The sequence below is a fragment of the Triticum aestivum genome, chromosome 6B (genome assembly GCF_018294505.1).
Source record: "Triticum aestivum cultivar Chinese Spring chromosome 6B, IWGSC CS RefSeq v2.1, whole genome shotgun sequence".
Taxonomy (NCBI): domain Eukaryota; kingdom Viridiplantae; phylum Streptophyta; class Magnoliopsida; order Poales; family Poaceae; genus Triticum; species Triticum aestivum.
The window spans coordinates 702145854-702166462 of record NC_057810.1 but is presented as its reverse complement, the minus strand read 5'-3'; the positions used below and the strand labels follow the sequence as shown (position 1 = coordinate 702166462).

The 20609-nt window shown below is 43.4% G+C and overlaps 2 protein-coding genes across 2 annotated transcripts; both read right to left on the bottom strand.

Moving 5' to 3' along the window:
- Positions 1–2150: 2150 nt before the first annotated feature.
- Positions 2151–7637, bottom strand: LOC123139623 (transcriptional corepressor LEUNIG_HOMOLOG-like). The gene is made up of 9 exons (XM_044559372.1): positions 7412–7637; positions 7176–7285; positions 7012–7090; positions 6819–6931; positions 6572–6721; positions 4101–4256; positions 3892–4020; positions 3235–3432; positions 2151–2534 (listed from the first exon to the last, which is right to left on the bottom strand). Exons 2-9 carry the CDS (start codon positions 7263–7265, stop codon positions 2391–2393), a joined length of 1059 nt encoding a protein of 352 aa, XP_044415307.1. The 5' UTR covers positions 7266–7285; positions 7412–7637; the 3' UTR covers positions 2151–2390.
- Positions 7638–8539: 902 nt separating this feature from the next.
- On the bottom strand, positions 8540–17705 carry LOC123139622 (transcriptional corepressor LEUNIG_HOMOLOG). The gene is made up of 18 exons (XM_044559371.1): positions 17446–17705; positions 17322–17354; positions 17105–17202; positions 15260–15369; positions 14867–15162; positions 14679–14754; positions 14482–14593; positions 13931–13980; positions 13550–13852; positions 13335–13439; positions 11890–12105; positions 11645–11783; positions 11470–11579; positions 11212–11361; positions 10168–10323; positions 9935–10051; positions 9531–9728; positions 8540–9008 (listed from the first exon to the last, which is right to left on the bottom strand). The coding sequence occupies exons 2-18, from the start codon at positions 17351–17353 to the stop codon at positions 8865–8867; spliced, it is 2412 nt and encodes an 803-aa protein (XP_044415306.1). The 5' UTR covers position 17354; positions 17446–17705; the 3' UTR covers positions 8540–8864.
- Positions 17706–20609: the final 2904 nt, after the last annotated feature.

Sequence of the window (20609 nt, the reverse complement as noted above, 5' to 3'; positions counted from 1 at the left end):
GCTCTTTGTGTTCTTCTCTTTGTTCTTCCTCTCATTTTTCTCCATAGCATTAGTTGTTGTGGTGGGATTTGGGAGAGAATGACTTGGGCATTTCGTGTGCCCTTGTCATTGCATTTGGTGCATAGGTTTGAGTTCTCCACGATGATACGTGGAAGTGAAGTTTGTGTAGCTTATTACTCTTGGGTGCTTGGTACCCTAGAGCTTATTCCTTTTGGGTGCTTGGGTGCCCTAGATGGTTGGTGGTGTCGCAGAGCTCAATCATTGTGGTGGAAAGCTTCGAGCCAAGCGTCGAGGTCTTCAATTAAATTGTGAAGATTCCCCCGAGCAATTTGTATGGGTTCCGGTGACCGCCCCCAAGGGTTGTCAATTGTACGGGTTCGGTGACCGCCCCAAGGGTTGCTATTTGTACTGGTTCGGTGATCGCCTGAAGGGTCTCTTACTGGAATTACGACATCTTGCATTATGCGAGGGAGTGAGGAGATTACAGTGGCCCTAATGGCATTTTGGCGAGCATTATGCCTTCACACCACTTCAAATGGAGATTAGAATCCGCAAGTGTGTGAACTTCGAGATACATCGTCGTCTTTACGTGCCTTGGTTATCTCTTACCCGAGCCCCACCTTGTGATAGTCATAGTGTTACATGTTATATATCTGCTATCACTTAGTTGTTTATCTTACCTAGCATATGTTGTTGGTGCACATAGGTGAGCCTACTCGATTTAGGTTTTATGCTTGACAAATAAAATGCTATTTCTATCTCGCATTTGTTCACATCCACCATTTGCGTAGATAGAAATAAGCATTTGTTCACTTGACAAATAAAATTTCCACCATATTCTACGACTAATTCAAGGCATTATGCCAGGTTATTTGGATTTTTGATAAATTTTGCATTTTCTGATGTTTTCTCGGTGAAAAGGGACCAATAAATGGTTGGACATGTCGCAACGTGCAAACGGTGTCAGAAGTCATTCGGGTCTATGCCTCATATGTCCGTGCCATACTGCTGCAAGAAGAGACATTTATCCATAGTCCAGAAAACCACAAGTTCAGAGGAGTGTGCTAGATTAGACTAGACGGGTGCATCCATGACAATGTAGTTTTTTTTAATTCGAATGATTTTATTATTTGCATTTTCTATCATTATCAATCAACATGAACATTTTCTTATGTTCTAGCCATTTCTTTAAAAATTTCAATAATTTTGAAATTCTAAATTGTGTATGAAAATTGTATAAAATCAAACACATTTTTCAAAATTGCTAACAAATTCCTAACAATTGATGTTGACCACAAATTTCAGAGCATGTACTTTAAAAAACAACTATTTTTTAAACACAAACATTTCTTAATTTTGTGAACAAAAAAATCAAAAATGAAAACATTTATAAACATTTTAAACAAAATTTAAAGATAAGAACATTTTTTGGCATTCCCAAGAATATTTCAAATTTTTGAACAGATTTCTAAAATAATAATAATGTTCAGAAAAGAGAAAAAGAATTAACATAAAACGAAAGATAGAAAAGAAAAAACTTTTAGGGCTTGGCCCTCACTAGGCGACGCCATTGCTCCCGTTGGGCCGAAAAAAGCATTCACGGATTCAGGGATTTGCAAAAAGTGCATCTCTTTTTTCGCAATATTTTTGTAAAAAATCTGAGATTTTGAAAAAGGAAAATAATCCACCAATTTGCGAAATTTTTCTAAAATTTGGGAATCCTTTTGTAAAAAAAATTCTACCTATACAAAAAAACTGGTTTGTAAAAAAATTGTAAATTTTGTACAGATTTTAGAAAAACTTTCACTAAAAAAGTTGCAAAAAAATTCATGAAACTGAAAAGGATTCACAAATTTGAGAAAAAGCCGCCGGCGCCAAGGACGGTAGAAAGACCTTTTTTAGGGAAAGACGGTGGATATACCTATTTACCGCTCCTTGCGACAAATTGTGGCTCAATCACACAGAGGCGAGCGAGCTAGTGACTACCCTTAATTAGAAGGGGGTATAGAGAGATCTCATTCATTGTTGTGTTTAGGGGGTTGTACCGAAGCAGAAGTGGCAGATAAAACCTGACAATTTGGAGCACACATAGCAAGAGTCGACAACTCAAACTAACTTGCTATACATACTGTCGCTCACAACACATGGCGTTTTCACAACTTTGCTGATTACAAAGAGATCACAACTTTGCTGACTACAAAGAGATCACGATTACAAATGAGTTATGGTTGAGCACAGGAAATGTTACATCTTACATCTGACAAGCATTCATAGAACGGAACAGGGGGGCGGGGAGAGGGCAACATTAGTCCTTTTCATGTTTGTTATCTTTGCGCCACATACACACACCTATCGAGATAAATACACTTCCTTCCTCTCACATATTATTGTTACTTCCACAGCTTGACAGATTTGTCGTGGCTCGCGGAAGCCACCATCCCGGTTACCGGTGATTGTGCCAACGCGGCAATTACACCTTCGTGAGCTTGTACCGTCATAATTTGGTTGTTTACCATGTCCCATAGCTCCAAAGACTGCACCGATGATAAATTTTGAGTGAATTCCAGTACTTACCCCCCTTACTTTGACATTTCTTACGCGAATTACCTCATTTAACAATTTTTCATCCGGATTACCCCATTAGCGATTGTTGTGCCAACTTTTAACCCTTTTAACGAATTTTATGTTGCGGATATATAGCTCCTCTACTGGTTGTTTTGCCAGGCAAAGGGTCGATGGAGTTATGTCTACTAACAGTTATATCAGAGTCCCGCAAAAAAAACAGTTATATCAGAGGCTGATACTTGGATTTTTTGCCACTTTCAGAGGATAATTTATGTCTACTAATTTACAGCGCCTTTTGCCAACTTTTACCCCATTTTAAAGAATCTTATGTTCAGGATTACCCCGTATATGATACTAAAGTACGGAAAACAATAACATCAAAATTTATTGTTAACATGTTATATAAGCTAATAACAGGACCCAAACATTACAAGACATATCAACATAGCTTCGGCTAGCATATGGATGTTATAGGGAAATATTAGCAGCCTTCAAATTATAAATAGAAAAAAAAGTTTAACAACAAAGAAGAAATGAAAATTTCTAAAGATAGCTAATTAACTTTACTGGTAGAAAAGTACAAGGGTACACACTTTGCAAAAGCAATTAGACATGCTTCAAATGCAGAAAATAAAGAGTTTGAAACTCAAATGTTTGAGCGAGTGCTACCTGGTAGCCTCCAATCACCAAGAGGTTGGTATAACTTGGGTGGAACACACAAGAATAGAACCTATTTCCATTTGAGCTGACCTCATGAATGCACTCTCCTGATGATACTGACCACACCTTAACTAGATCCTGGCTGACAGACGCAAGGTACTCCCCAGTGTTGTCCCAGCACACTGACTGCACGTCTTTGTTATGGCCCTGAGATTATAATCAACGCTTAAGTTTCATGATTTCTTGGTACAATATGATTGATTACAAGCACAGCCATATTAAAAAAGACTCCCAACGACAAGGGATTTGGAATGTGCATTTGCAGAGGCAATAACAGAAAACATTGCAGATAAACTTCTCATGAAAGAAATGAAACAGTGCAACATCGATGCGTTTGTGTTGAAAAATCAGCACAACCACTGCACGCTTATGTTATGGCCCTGAGATTATAATCAAACGCTTTAGTTTGAAGATTACTTGGCACAAACTTAATGGTTGCAGTCACGAGCTCATTTAAAAGAGAGAGGGAGGGAGGGAGGGAGGGAGAGGCAGGAGATTTGAAGTGTGAATGTGCAGGGGCAACAACACAAGAAAACATTGCAAATGAACTTCTCATTGAAAGAAATGAAACATTGCAACATTGATGCATCTGTGTTCAAAACAGACCTGCAAGGTGTACTTTTTGGTACGTGTGTCAACGTCAAATATAGAGACAACATTTCCTGTAGTAGCTGCGAGTAATTGTCCAGTGCTAGGTTGGAAACGAACGAGAGGACCGTCCCGTCCAAAGTCAGACTTACAAAACAGCAAATTATTCAATCATATTGTATAAGTTATTAAGAAGATTTTAAGGGATCAGAAAGAAGAGTGCCGACCTTCATGGCACCCAGATAGGTAAGCTGAGTCACGTCCCAGTACCGGATTTCACCATTCCTATCACAAGAACACAAAAGGTCTGTCTTCTTTGGATGAAAATCTAGTGACACAATTGGATATTTATGCCCAGAGAATGTATGATGAGAGAATCGAGTCTGCCAAACAAGAAATTGAAGTTTCAAGCAATATACAAAGTGCAAACACACAGATAATACACATATATGAATTATGCTCTCTAATTCATTTTCACAATAGTCATGTTTCATATTATAATCCGAGTCATGAATAATCTAGATAACTGAAATAACCTCCACAGCCTTTTCCAGTACTCTAGTAGTGGTAGGTACATCGAGAATGGCGTTTTGGCTCCCGGGAGCGCGCACTTCCCGCATGAATAGTAAACAAAAAATATATAGTAAATGTTTTCAAAAATTTCTGAATTTTTTGTTGATGTTCCTATTAGTGTCGCAAGCATTCTTGAAAAATTTTATGCGAAACAGAGCAGCGGCTTTTCTCCGGTGAAAAAAAAAACAAATTTAGGCTGACATTTGGGGTAACATTTGGTGTTTTTTTTGTTTTTTTTAAACAGGACAAAATGTTTAATCTTTTTGCCTACAAATTTGTATGTAGCACTTGGATGTGACAAAGAACACATAGAATTTTTTGTTGGAAATTTTTTTGGCATTTAAAAAAAATATTTTTGCGTGCAGGAGCGCGCGCTCCCGGAGCACCAACAGATTTCCGTAAGTATATCTTAGTACTGAGAAGTGGAGTGCGTGGGCGATTCGAGGGGCAGCTAGGGTTTTGAGAGCCGCCACCTACACATCTCCCACCCCCCCTCCTCACCGCCACCCGAGAAGGTCGCCGGGCAAGCCCGCAGGGCCACCGGTGACGGTGACGGCAAGGTCTTCGTAGCTCCGTTCGCGGAGGTATGGATCCACGGGGCGGCGGTGTGTGCAAGGGGTTCAGGTCGGCGTCCTCGGCCGAAGGGGTGGTGGGGCGTCGGCGCTTGGCGGCAACAGCGTGGAGGCCTTCTTCCTCGCCAGATCTGAAGGTTTGTTGCTCCCTCCTTCCCGCCCCTTTCCCTTTGCGCATGTTGCCAGCGGCTTCTGCTGGATCTGGTGCTTTTGGGGATGGTGGTGTAGATCGGGGCCGGGGAAAACCCTAGGTTCGGCCCGGCAGCGACGTCAGCTTCGGGTGTCGTATTCTTCTTGGAGGCGGTGTCGTGGTTCCTTTTCTTGCCACCTCTGTTTCTTCTCCCGGGTGAAAACCCAAAATCCGGCTTGGTTGGGCAGTGGTGGCGCCATGCGTGTCATCCCATCCATGGAGGTGTTGCCTGGGGAGCTATGGATTCGTGTGTGGGTTGTTGAAGGTAGGGGCTTTAGCCGGCGGCTGGTTCCTGCGGGTGCAGTGCTGAGGTGTTGTCCCGCTGCCCTGTTGTCTGCCTCTCTGTTGCTGTCAGGTGCTCTAGGTCCGGGTCAATGTGTCTGGCATGGTGAGTTGTCTTCGTCACGAAGGTCAAGATCTGTGGGTGCCCTGGATTTTGAGTTTGGCTCTCTCTAGCTCTCGGTGAGCATCTCCCAAGTCCGATGGTGAGCGTCTTTTCAGACAAGACGTGAGGGTTGTGGCCCTCTTCGGTGGTGGAGGGAGGTGCTACGTTCAACCTCTTCAGTGCTCATCCTTGTTCTTGCCGTCCATTCAGTTCAAGTTGTCCCAGCGGTGCTTCCACTGTTCTTTGTCCTTGGCGCCTGAGAGTTGCGGTCATTTGCTTCTGCTAGTTGTGCTCCATCTCTATATCTCTAGTTACTAGCTTTGCGATGTGTTGTAAGTTGTGGAGAGTGTCCCATTGTATCTTTCGGGCGTTTCCTGATGTTTCTCTTCATGTTGTTTGTATTATGTTTCGTGTAATCTTGGCCGGTTGATGGCTTTGTTAATTCAAAGCCGGATTAGGTCCGAGCCTACTTCAGGCTCGGGCTGAGCCTTTTCAGTAATGAGGCATAAAAGAAATAGGCCCCCATAAATAATATTTGGTCAGCATACCATTGAGTGCATGTTGGGCAAACTTTGGCAAAACTCAGTGGAAGTAGATTTGAGCAGTAAAAATTTAAACTGGACAATAGTTTTCCAATTTATTATCGATTACTTGCGTAAAAGAGAAGCATGAACTACGCCGAACACATGAAGCTTGGTACCGAGGCTTATTTGTTGTATCGCTTGGTCTAGGTTACGATACACATTGCCTAGCCTGTTTTTCCAAAAAAAGAAAAATCACTGACATGTACCAACAAGGTATGGTTGCGGGCGTGCCGCGTGGGGCCTTGCCACTAGGCTAGCTGCATTCAATAGATATACGTACCAATGTGGTTCGGACGTTCGGTTCGGTTCATATATATATAAAAAACTACTTTCAGGTTTTATTCACAAATTTGAACCAAAATTTTGAACTTCCAGGAAGCTAAGCATAACTTACATCTGTAGCATTCCATAGCTTAATTGTTTTGTCAAAAGCAGATGTTGCCATCTGTGTAGAGTTAGGTCTGAAACAGACATCGGTGATAAGGTAAGCGTGCTCTTCTGGTAAATGATGTGTCTGGAAAGTGTCCATGTTCCAAACTACAGCCTGGGAACAAGAATCAAATGAGGCGCCATATATACTCATGAACACCAAAGGTGCAGAAGCTTCAATCTCAAGAGAAAAAGGTTAATCTTACTCGCACCTTGTTTTCATGTCCAGCACTTGCCAAGATCCTGCCGTCGGAAGAGAAGTTGCAGCAGACTAACTTCCCGCTGCTTCCTGGTCGCCAGCAGTTAACCTGGCTGAAGGTGAAACCTAAGCGAAAAAGGGCAGGTTACATATGCACACGATGGTGTTGGCAAAATACTGGAAAACATCAGAAACACTACTACTACCCTTTGAAGCCGCCGGATCAGGCTCTGACGGGTTTATTTTAAGTTGAGTAAAAACGCCCTTTTCGTCTTCGAGATCATCCTGGTAGACACGACAATCACCTTACATATCTTTCCGACGTATAATGGCCGTAAGTTACATCGGGCAAAGCGTGAGAGTGAGCTACCGTTTGATTTGAAGAGGATGCCAGTCCACCAGTTCCATCCTCACCATATGTCATTGAACCTTTTGGAACATGGCGCATGTTGTCAGCCATTTCAAGAACTTCAGGTGTATCTGTGGATATAATAAGAAATTAAACATAGGTACATAGTGCCAAGCAAATATTCCGTCCCACGACGCTTATTTTGAAACGGAGAACTGTGGGTACATGAGAAAGAAGTTGATTTCAAGTCTGATTACTAGGGATATTAGTTGCAGTAGCCACGGACGCCGACGAGCCCCGCCCTGGCCACGGACGCCGACGAGCCCCGCCCTGGCCACGCACCGGAGGTGGATCCGGAGGACCGGTCTCCGGCGGCGAGGAGGAAGAAGAAAGGACGGAGCCGGTAAGAGGGGAGAGGGAGCCGGCGGGGCGAGCTGGTGTGGTGTGAGCCAGTGAGAGGGACGGGCCGATGGTTGTTAGCGAGAAGACTTGGTTAATTAATTAAGGATAATTCTGCTTTCCCCTTATAACCACCGACGGCTGCTCCACATTTTGGCTGGTTTGCCTTTGGCGTGCTGCGGGATTATGACTTCACATAACTTTCTCCGTCTCGGGGTATAGGACAGGCGTGTAGTTTTAGATCATCAATTTGATTAACTAAATATGTGGTAAGATCATCAATTTGATTAACTAAATATGTGGTAAGATCATCAATTTGATTAACTAAATATGTGGTATGTGTCGTAAATATCATATCATTGGATTCATATGTGGATGCAGTTTTCATACAAATATTTTTCATCACATACAAATTAGTGATTACAATACATAATTAGCTAGCTAAATTGTCAACCCAAATGGAGATCACTAGGTTGACAATTTGTATAGGATCTAAACAAGTAATAACAGCTCTTGATCTCTCATTCTATCTCTGTTCAAGAGAGGGGGAAACAATATGTTCATCACTGGTAACGAGTTACAAAAAAGCTGAAGTAAGCCACTGGAACACAATCAAAATTAAGTTGTGGAATACCTCAAAAAAGTTGTTGAATGTTTCAAAAAAAAAAGTTGTTGAACACGAGAACAGCGTATGCATGTGGCACTGCAAAAAGAAGAAAAAAAAGGACGACTCCCTCTGGAAAAAAAACTTATAAATAATTCCTTCTGAAGCTGTAACATAAGAACACTAAGATAGTGATTAAATTATCAGCTTGACATCTCAAAACCTGACGGATTGCACACTTCAAAACCTGACAAACTGGAGCATTGCATACCAATAGTTGCTAGCAGCAGCGAACGAATTTCAAGCAGAAGATCAAACACGAACAGCAGCAGTAACAACTCAGAACTAACTTACCATATTCTGTCGCTCGCAAGACCCACGATTTCACAACCAACCGACAGAGGCTAATTGCAACGAGTTCTTCCAGTTAAGCACTGGAATGTTACATTTCTTCTTTCCTGTCTTTGCGCTACACACACACCACCAATCAAGATACATATACAGTTCCTTCCGCAGGCTCGCCGCAACCAGCCCTAAACAGCTCGGCCGCGGCGGGCAACCAGCCAAGCTACTCTTTCCTTATTCGCCTTGATGGAGGTACAACACAATCGACAACAACTCATTCTATGCCTCGACTGATGGAATATCAATTTATCTGGAGAAGAAGAAAAAACTATCTAGGCGCATCGGCTTTATTATTATTATTGTTACTTCCACAACTTGACGGAGTTGTCGTGGCTCGCAGAAGCCACCATACCGGTTACCGGTGATTGTGCCAACGACGCAATCAGACCATCGTGAGCCGGCACCGTCATGCTTTGGTTCTTTACCATGTTCCATAGCTCCAAGGACTGCACCGACAAAAATGCCCACGATAAATTTTTAGTGAGTATAAAGCACAAAACAGTCACATCAGAGTTTGAGTAGCATATGGCTAAATACTCCCTCTGTAAACTACTCCCTCCGTCCGAAAATACTTGTCCTAGAAATAGATAAAATTGATGTATCTATAACTAAAATAAGTCTAGATACAACCATTTCTAGGACAAGTATTTTCGGACGGAGGGAGCAATAGTTTACAAAGGGAGTAGGAAATTACTAGCAATCTTATGTTATAATTAAAGTAATTCCTTGTCAGACGAGATGAACAAAAATGACTAAAGATGTTCATTGGCAAAAATAATACTCCGTCCGTCCCAAAATTCTTGTCTTAGATTTGTCTAGACGTGACTTGATACATCCGTATCTAGACAAATCTAAGACAAGAATTTTGGGACGGACGGAGTACAAGGGTGCACACTTCACAAAACAATTGGACATAATCCTAATGCAGAATATTAAAATTTAAAACTCAATTGAAGAGCAAGTACTACCTGGTAGCCTCCAATCACCAAGAGATTGGTATAACTTGGGTGGAACACACAAGAATGGAACTTATTTCCATTTGAGCTGACCTCATGAATGCACTCTCCTGATGATACTGACCACACCTTAACTAGATCCTGGCTGACAGACGCAAGGTACTCCCCAGTGTTGTCCCAGCACACTGACTGCACGTCTGTGTTATGGCCCTGAGATTATAATCAACGCTTAAGTTTCATCATTTCTTGGTACAATCTGATTGATTACAAGCACAGCCACATTAAAAAAAAACTCCCAATGACGAGGGATTTGGAATGTGCATTTGCGGAGGCAATAACAGAAAACATTGCAGATAAACTTCTCATGAAAGAAATGAAACAGTGCAACATCGATGCGTTTGTGTTGAAAAACAGACCTGCAGGGTGTACTTTTTGGTATGTGTTTCAACATCAAATATGGAGACAATACTTTCACTAGCAGCTGCAAGAAACTGTCCGGTGCTAGGTTGGAAACGAATTTGAGCAGTACCACCCTGTACAAAAAAATGTAGTCAGACTTACAAAAAGACAGATTATTCAATCACATATTTTTTGTTCATTATATAAGTTATTAAGAAGATTTTCAGGGGCCCTAAAGAAGAGTACCAACCTTTATGACACGAATACAGGAATGCTGAGTCACGTTCCAGTATCGGATTTCACCATTGCCATCACAAGAGCACAAAAGTTCCGTCTTCTTTGGATGAAAATCTAGTGATGTAACACTATAATTATGCCCAGTGAATGTATGCTGCGAGAATGCAGGCTGCCAAACAAGAAATTCAAGTTTCAGGCAATATACAAAATGCAAACATATATACATACAGCTAGTTCAAAATTCAGGGGTCTGATGGTGGCACACTTAAACAATCGCCATATAGTGGATGCATTCACCTCCGATAGTACATTTGTATTATGCTCTAATTTATTTTCACAATGGTCATGTCTCGTATTATAATCTGAGTAACGAATTATATGGATAACTGAAATAACTTCCTCCACCGTTTCCCGTACTCTAGTAGTAGTAAGCACAGATCAGTACTTAGACACAGTGTGCTTGAGCATATAGTGGCTTATGTTGCTATACAAGGCAGTGAGGCATAGCAAAATAGCACCCCTGAGCAATAGTTTGTCAGCATACCATGGAGTGCAATATTGGGCAACATTTGGTGAAACTCACTGGAAAACGGATTTTGGTAGTAAAAATTTAAACTGGACAAACTTCTTCTGTTTTCTTGAATGGTTGCGAAAAAGGAAAAGCACAAACTACGCCAAAGAGATGAGCAGCTTGGTGCCGTTGCTTGTTTGTTGTATCGCTTGGTCAGGAATCCCATGACCGTATCTGCCTTGCCTTGTTTTCTAAAAAAAACACTGAAATGTTGGTATCACAGCTTAAAAGCGTGAAAATAGAACATGCCTTGCATGAGAGTCGAACACGGTATCTACTGGTTGTGTGTGGGGGGTCTTGCCACTAGGCTAGCTGCATTGAATAGATACCAGTATGGTTGGGTCCCGTTCATACAAAAAAATTAGAACAACTTTTGAGTTTGATTCACAAAATTCGAACCAACATTTATGAATTTCCAGAAAACTTAATCTTGTTCTAACAGATATTTTTTGCTGGCACATACATAAACTGATAAGCGTAACTTACATCTGCAATGTTCCATAGTTTAACTGTTCTGTCAAAAGATGAAGTTGCCAGCTGTGTAGAGTTAGGTCTGAAACGGACGTCAGTGATAATGAGACTATGCTCTTCTGGTAAATACTGTGTCTGGAAAGTCTCCATATTCCAAAGTACAGCCTGAGAGAACAAAAATCAAGTAAGGAAGCACACCCATAAACACCAAAGGCAAGCAGGTTCCACTCTTCATAGAAAAAGGCTCATTTATAGCATGGCAGTTACTCATACCTTTTTTTCATGTCCAGCACTTGCCAAGATCTTGCCGTCAGAAGAAAAATTGCAGCAGACTATCTTGCTGTTGCTTGTTCGCCAACAGTTAACCTCGCTGAATGTAAAACCTAAACAAAAAAGGGTATGTTATATATGTGATGTTTGCAAATACTAAAAACATCATAAATGCTACCTTTTGAAGCAGGTGGATTAGGCTCTGTTGGGCTTTTAAGTGCAGCAAAAATATCCCTTGCATCTCCCTCATCATTGGACAAGAAAGATTCAACATTGTCATCCAATGAGCCAACATCACCAAAAGCTTCAAGATCATCCTGTTACATAAAACAATAACCTTACATATCTAACTGGCGTAGAATGGCTGTAACTGTAAGACACATCCAGCACAACATATTAGATGAGAAAAGGTAAATGAGCTACCATTTGATTTGAAGAGGATGCGAGCCCAGTTCCATCCGCACCATACATCATTAGATTTTTTGGAACATGGCGCATATTGCCAGCTACTGCAAGTCCTTCAGGTGTATGTGTGGATGGAGTTGACGGTGGAGAGTTGGCTGAAGGGCCCACCGTATTTCCTGTTCCTGTACTATTTGCTGGGCCTGACGATGTAGCTTGCTTTCTTTTTCTGTTGTTCTGGAGATATACAATTAAACATAGTTACATAACACCAAGCAGATATAATATAAAATAACCGTGACTACATCACAAAGAAGCAAATTTAAAGTTAATCATGCATTCAGATATCTTTTTATGGAAAATCAGTCCACTAGTCAGCATTAATTAGTTCAAATAGCTGAAACAAATAATACAAGGAAAATACATTTGAGGTTAACAACATGTTGAGCATGTGAAATGTTATGGATACTTGGGATGTTAATTGCAGTAGCCGCCAGTTAGTTCAAAATAGTATGACAAAATCTCTACTCTCTACTCCTATAAAAGACTCAGTTGGTGATGATGGTGTGTCTGCCAACCGTCATTTCTGACCATCAGATCTGCATCTAACGACTGTGAGGTAAGTTGTGGCATTTTTGCAACAATATCCCACTTCTCTGCTCCAATTTGCAGAAAACCCCTTAGTTCATGAAACCAACCACATCCCTCCCTCACCTCATCAGAACAGCCCGAGGAATATATTTTGAGTGAAACGTAATACCAGAACTAGAGTGTTTTCCTTTCAAGTTTGTGGACATGTATTATTCTACTTTGGATGCGTTGCAACGCACGGGCACATTGCTCATAAAGAAACAAAATCGAAGGTCAATAACTTGTCAGGAAATCACCCCACACATGTGCGCCCAAAAGAGGAGGACGGGGGATGAGGTGGGGGTGGGGGTAGGGGGAGCGGAGGCAAACGTGAAATTTTAAACCTTTAATGCCATGGAGTTTACTTAGATTTGTATCAATGGAATAACTAAGTCGACAAATTCCATAGTCATCTCCATACAGATTTTTCGTGATCGTACTCCCTCCAGGCATCGTTTCCAAGAGAACTGTTCCCAAGGAAACCAACAAAGAAAAACAATACTGTGCCAAGTGTCTTTTCCTGGCTTTTATGATTAACATTTTAACAACTTATTTTGCAGGAACATTTGCTCCTATTGTGTGCATTAGTTCTAAAACAGAAATCATAATACGTCTGCAAGTTGTGACAGAAGTGCAATAGTAGAGGCCTCAGGCCTAGTTTTTCTAGAAAGGCAAATTATTTTACTATGTATGAATAAATTTGCGCATGAAATAATTTCCAAGAAAAGAAGATAAATCCAAAGGGTAGAATTTTAACTCTCTAAGAGTAAATTTGCAAATGAATTAACTTTCAAGTATAGAAGATAAATTCCAGGGGTTGGGCATGATGTCAATACCTGTTGCATTTGCTGCTGATTTAGCTGCTGCTGTTGCTGGTTCTGCTGCTGCTGTTGCTGCTGCTGAAGATGTTCCTGTGATTGCTGAGAAGATGTTTGCTGCATCTGGATAACTTTCCGCCATAGTTAGATTCCAGCAGTATATAGAACTAAATAAAATAACCTCTTAAGACCAAACTCCATGTAAGGAATAGAAACTTCCAGAATAGACAAACCTTCATGAGATATTCTTGGTCTGCTCTAATTTTTGGTGAACTTGATTGCATTGGGGAACTAATGCAGCCATCAGTCCCAGCAGGTTGTCCGTCTTTACCATTCATGCCACCCCTGGTCAGTGTCGTAAATCTGCGGGGGTCCATATCCCCATAATTAGTTGAGTTGTTAAGGTTCCCTTGTACTTGAGCCTGTGCTAAGAGTTGCTGTTGCTGTTGTGGTGACATAAGTTGGAACTGTGACTGTGTTGAAAAAAATGGCTTCTGCATTTGGGCACCTATATTTGGCCGAAGTTGGTCTATTCCCTGTAAGATGGTAATTAGATTCAAGAACAAACATAGCATATGGGATTATGGGAGGCAATAAATATTTGGAGAACTTACAGTTAATGGCCAGCCCTTCAAGGGTAGACCACTCACTCCTTGGTTCAGTCCTGTTGACAGGAAAAGACACCTCATCACAAAAGCAGAATGAACAAAACAAGAGAACGATAATTTTCATCTTGAGAACATTTGCTAAGTAATGTATCACGTTATATCCAGGAGATGGTCCCACCGACTAAAAAACCTCAGAAAAACAAATTTAGTATGGCTTCCATATTCATTAGCCTCTAACGTTATAAAGATATTGCACAAATTTACTCATAAGCTAAACAAAGATAAAAGGAAAGTTAAATTAAGAGGGTTATTGGAAGTCCATCTACGCCATCATACAATAAGCGTAATAGGTTACCTATCATTCAAAATGGTGTTTATCATGATAGAAATAAGAGATGGTAAAAATGCATTTTGAAGCATAAAAATTGCATAAGCTTTCATCTAGAAATTTGGTTCCCGCAATTCTATGACAAAAAGACAGGAAGGACAGCAAGTTCGACACAGCAATGCATTTCTTGCCAATTGCTGACTCCAAAAAGGAAATCAAGGAAAGCTACCTGCACCACCTAATCCAGGTTTTTGCTGAATTATTCCCTGTCCGTATAAGGAAGATGGATCCATGGGCATAGATCTTTGGGCTACACCCATGTTGCCCTCACTCTTAATGTCCTGTTAGAAATCAGAGTGTTCATTTCAGTGACTAATGGAAGAAACTGTGAACTGAAATAAAACAAGAAGGGGTGCTGTAACCCACAATTGTTTGTTGATTCCGAGCCTGAATCTGTTGCAGCGTAGTAGATACATTTCCAGGATTTCCAGGAACTAATTGCCTGCTTCCGGAAAAACAATGTTTTAGTGAGAACAACAATAACACGAATACATAATATGTCTTCTCTTTTTGAAAAATCTATGAAAAAATTGGGCTGGGATCTGGAGGATCACCCTGTATGGTTTGTTGCAGCCGACTTAAGAAGAGCCATCCTACTAGCATCGATAAGCTGCGATCCTTCGGAGTCCATTGGATGAGGGTGCTTCAAGCGCTCTTCGTACATCTTAGCAGCTAAAACACTAGCTGTCGATGGCCCCAGAATGGCATCGGAGTTTAGGCCATTTATTGGACCGTTAAGCGAAGGGTGGCCTGAATTAGTTCGCTGCATTTGAGCATGTCTTTGTTGGATGAGTTGCAATTGTTGCATCTGCATCTGCTGCTGGTGCTCTCTCGCTTTTATTTGTTGTGCCTGTATTCAAAGAAATATAGATGGCGTAAGAGTGTCCTATCAAAATATGAACTCATGCATGGTGAGTGACTACGCAAATTGGCAATTCCCAATCTACCTCTAGGTAAGCTGCTGCAACCTCCGAATGTTTCTCATTTGTCCTTGCAATAAATATATCCCAAAAGACAGACCACCACTCAAAGAGAAAGCCCCCAGGAGCATCAATTGCTGCATGACAAGTCAAAATTAACAACAGTGGTATTTGGATGAGTCTCCTATACATCTATATAATAATAATAATAATAATAATAATAATAATAATAATAACAACAACAACAACAACAACAACATTATAATTAATAAAATGAATAAATATTAAATACTACATGCATAAGGTGTTGGAAGGTACTAAAACGGCATACAAGGTACTAAAACAGCAACTGTTTCTGTTTCACACCATTTCCCAAGGATATGACTAAAATGGCAATATTCTGTTTCACACCATTTCCTAAGGATATGAGTTCAATTCCCATGTATGGCATTGTGCGCCTGTCCAGTTTGCTCATGTTACTAATTTTACCTTGCATGTGTGGTGCTGTTGTCCACTCTAGTTCTCTTTCCAGATGTGAACATGTGCCACTAGCCATGTGGTAGATCGGCTCCTTTAGGATACATTGAACTATTACTTGAGAAACTAACAGGTCAAACTGTACATTCTTAATTTCTATTTATAGGTTGTTTACTTCTTTAGTAGCGTTCAGTAGAAGCATGACTGACATGTGACAACTCTCAACAGCTTGTGAGAAGGTGCATCATCAACTCATCTATATAATCTAATCTGAAGAACTCACATGTATAATTAACCCTACTAGACATAGTAAATCTATCTGAATCTTCAACCCAATTTAAGCAAAACAGAACACATTGACATGATCGAAATCATCACTATGGGAAATAACAGCGAATTGAGAACTAGGCAGTAGCCTAGTGCCAAGGGTCACAGTGGTGCACCCTGCGCCCAGAGTTTGAATCCCGTCGGGAACGAATTTCTGACGCCTCACTCGGGTGGGCTTATTCTATAAAAATATGCCCGGGGTGCTAGTGCCCATGGATCTCCTTTTTTTTTGAAATAACAGCGAATTCATCCGAATCACCATCAAGAAACTCATTACTGTATGGTAATGCTATCCGAAGATAATTCACATTTGCTGTATGAACAAGACCACAAAAGATCCATTCAGCTCTGCTTTGCATGCATGCACAGCACAGCACAGCACAGCACATCCATACAATACATTCATGTACTCCCAACAAAAGACGCTAACAGCCAACTGAAATACTCCCAACAAACCAGATCAATACGAGTTAGTTAAGCCACTGAGTGCAGGTATAATAAATTGTAGCCTTGATCAAGTAAGATGAGTAAAAGCATGCAAACAACATCCGGAGCACGAATGCACCACAATTACCGCCGTCCTCGCGATTATGACAGTTACTGAACACTATTTTGCACAGCTCAGGGAATGACTCCCCCGAAAGCCATGCGCCCAGCGTGACCTCAAAGATCTCAAACCTCTCTTGAAATTTGAAAATATTCCACCTCGTTCAGCCCAAACTCTCAAAATCCCACCCCGTGTACCCAGCAACCGTGCCAAATTCCCCCCCAAAACTCTGCAAGGCCTTGAACTTCCTGCCCTGATTTAGCACAAAACTGCCTGCTGGGTCAATCAAGATGACGAATCCCCAGCCCTACTACTTAGCTAGCACGAACCCACCATCACACTCGAATTCCCAGAGCAACCTAAGCTGAGAGCACTGGGAAAGTGGCAAACCACTCCACATTCCGAATTCCCGTCCCCCGTCCCCACCTACAGACAGACACACTGTTCACGAACCAACCTAACCCCGGAGAAACAGCACAGGGACTCAGACAGCTAAGCGGCAGCTGGGGATGGATGCTCACCAACTGGGTCAGCCGCGACCTTCCCCTCCGCCATGAACGCCTTGGCGGTCGTCTGCAGGTTCCGCTTGAGCAAGTAGTCGTAGATATACACATCGAGCCTGCACCACCACCACCAGCAGCGGAAAAAAATTAGCCAAAAAACAGAGCAGCGAAAAACCCACCCCATCCCCAAACAACACATCGAGGGGGCGAGGGAGGCAGGCAGCAGCTCGCTCACATCTTGTCCGCTTCCCAATTGCTCTGCGCCATTCTGCAGCCACGAGAAGAGCGGAAATCAGTCGGGGAGGCGGCCGAATCGGGCGCGAATTCGCGGGGGAGGAAGGGATCAGAGGCCACATTACCGGCTGGGGGCGGTCCCGCGGCCCGGGGCCCCGGAAATCCCGCGGGAATCGGGCGACGGGGCGGCCGCCGGGAGGGAGCGCCGGGAATGCTCGATCGGCGGCGGCGCGCTGGCGGGGGGAGGCGCGCCGAATTCGGGCGGGCGGGCGGCGGGCGCGCGCGCCGGGTGCTGGCGAGCGGGCGGGCGAGCGGGGCGGGTGGCTGGGCTCCTCGGGTAGCACCACCGCCTCGGAGGAAGAGAGGGGAGGAGTAGAGTAGATGGGACAGGGGAGGGAGACAGGGAGCGAGGGAGGGGGGAGGGAGGAGAGGGTGTGGGGGTGGGGGTGGGGTGGGGTTTGATCCGCGGCTCGGAATCGTGCGCCGGGTTCAGGAAGGTTCGGATGACAGGCGGGCGCCGCAGTGCTTTTTGCAGAACCGCGCCCCGGGAACCTGCTATTTTCGTAGAGGGGCATCCTAGCCTGGCTTGCTGCCAGTGCTACAACACTGGGGTAGGATATTATGACAAAAATGGTTGTTGGTAGAAGAATGTGGCAAACAACCTCAAGACTATTTCTGTCCTATGGATCCCAAGAAATATCTTGATATATGGTTGCTTATTTATATGTGTGATATTCGCATTTAGTCGACGATGACATCGAGACTGAGGCGGGAGAGACGCGGGAGCGCTTGCCGGCGTCGCGCACCGGTGCATCTCGATAAATTTTTTGATGTGAGGCTAGGGCATCCTAGGAAATATATTTGATATGTGGTTGCTTATCTATACGTGAAATATCCACGTTTGCATCGAGGCATGCAGCGTCACCTCCGGGCTGTCTGGCCGGATCATGAGCCGGATGTGCACCCCATCGTCTCGGGTCGAGATGAAATCGAGGCTGGCATAGGAGACCTAGGAGCATTTACCGTCGCGAGCGCTCCGGTGCATCGTAGATTTTTTTTTATGTGGCTGCTTATTTATATGCGAGATATTCGCATTTACGTCGAGGCATGCGATGTTACCTTCGGGCTTCTGATCGGATCATGGGTTCAATGTGCACTCCACCGTCCTAGCTCACGACACATCGAGTCTGACGTAGGAGACGTGGGGCGCTTGCCGGCACTGCGCCCCGGTGTATCAAAAGAAATATTATGATATGTTCATGCTTATTTATACGTGAGATATTCGCATTTACTTCGAGGCATGCGACGTTGCCTTAACGTTGTTTGACCGGATAATGAATCGGATGTGCACTTCATCGCCCCCAGGTCACGACAACATCAAGGTTGGCGTAGGAGCGTTCACCGGCACTATGTGCTAGTGTCAAAAGAAATATTTTGATATGGTGTTGCATATTTATATGCAAAATATTCGCATTTACGTCGAAGCATTGTTAGTATGTTATCTTAGGGTTGTTTGATCGGATCATTAGTCGGGTGTGCACTCCACCGCCTCGGGTCACGACAACATTGAGCCTGACGTGGGAGCGTTTACCGACGCCGCGCGCCAGTGTATCAAAAGAAATATATTGATCTATTGCTGCCTATTTATATGTGAAATATTCGCATTTACGTCGAGGCATTGCGATGTTACCCGCGGGCGCAAAAATAAAAATAAAAGACTAATCAGAGTATATTGAAAGACCTCGCTTACAACACACACACACACAAAAGCCCCCCTAGGCCCGTGCTGGTAATACGCGTGGAAACACAGGGGCCGCGGGGCGAATCCGTCCGACTAGACCCGGAGCCGAGGCGGCAGGCTCGGAGGCGTGGGGATTGGAGCACTCGATTAGGCTCGGATTACTATGGCGCCCCCGGTGCGCCGCGCCGAACACCGAACACCAAACCCAGCCAGCCCAGCTCGAGCAAATGATGGGGCGGGGCGAGCCGCTGGACCCGTGCCGTGTCCGCTGTTTCGCCAAGGGGATCCGCGAAAGGGCGCGGGCGCGGTGTGGTGAGCTTTCACAGTGACCATGCCCCGCGTGTCCTGGGATCCCCTGCGGCCCGCCCCGCTGTGGCCACCCCTGTGGCCACGCCCCGCTGCGTGCGTGTCCTCGTGAGCGGAGGAGGGGCTTCAGTTTTTCTGTTCAGCTTTGGTTAATTCTTTCGTGCACGTAAGGGAGGGCTAGCTGTAACGCAGGTGGGCCTTTAAATGTGCGCGTAAGGCAGGCAGCTGTGTACGTATTTTCCCTGGTGCAATTGATGCCGGTGGTGGCGTACGTATACATACAGCCTTTTGACGTACGTACGTGTGAGAAGGTCGCTACCAAAAATATGTGTGCAAATGGTTGCCTGGTGAGATGGGGTGCCTGTGCAAAAGAGGTATCTAGACGGAAGAGGCATGGATCCTCCGTGCCTGGCCTATTGTGGAAGTGGGATATCTCCGGGGAATTGCGTGGCCCTAGCAGCCCTCTAGGGGTTGTTGCTTATGAAATGCTTGGGTATGGACTTCATTCGTCCGGAAATACTTATCATCAAAAAAAAAGGAGATGTATCTAAACGTATTTTAGTTTTAGATACATCTTTTTTATCCATTTTGATGACAAGTATTTTCATACGGCGGGAGTATTTATTCTTTTACCTGTTACTAAAACTAAAACCGTCCACGGGAGTGGTAGACTCATATGGTATCTTTAAACATAGACGAAAGATTTTCCTCGTGTTGTTAACTAAGAAAAGTATTGCAAAAACAATGCAAAGGGCCCGCTAGCTAGGTAATCACATAATTGCGCTCAAATGCCCGCGTCCTGCGATCGGCCAATTTCTAGCGTCATTCGCTTGATCTATCTCGGAGATGATGATGATGACGAGGGGCATCGTGTTGACAGCTGGAGTAGTAACACGCCAATCTAGAACAACGTTGTTACTTTTTGCTTTCGACATTGTGGCTGGCTAGGAGTTATTACTTTTGCAATGTTGGAGCATGGATTTTGTTGGCGCTAGAGTTTACGTACCCAGTCTCGAACATGCTTACCGGTTATAGTGGAATAGTGTAGTTTTCTTCTAGTGCAGACAAAAGATTTTCCTTGTCTCAGAGACCATGAGGAAGTTATAAGGAAGTTACTCTTCGAACATAATTGCCCCTAATATGCCTCGGAATAGCCGCCTCCATGGCATCCTTCATTCTGCTTGGAGGAGAACCCACCAAGCGTATAGCATTCCCTCACGCGAGGATTATGCTTCACCAACC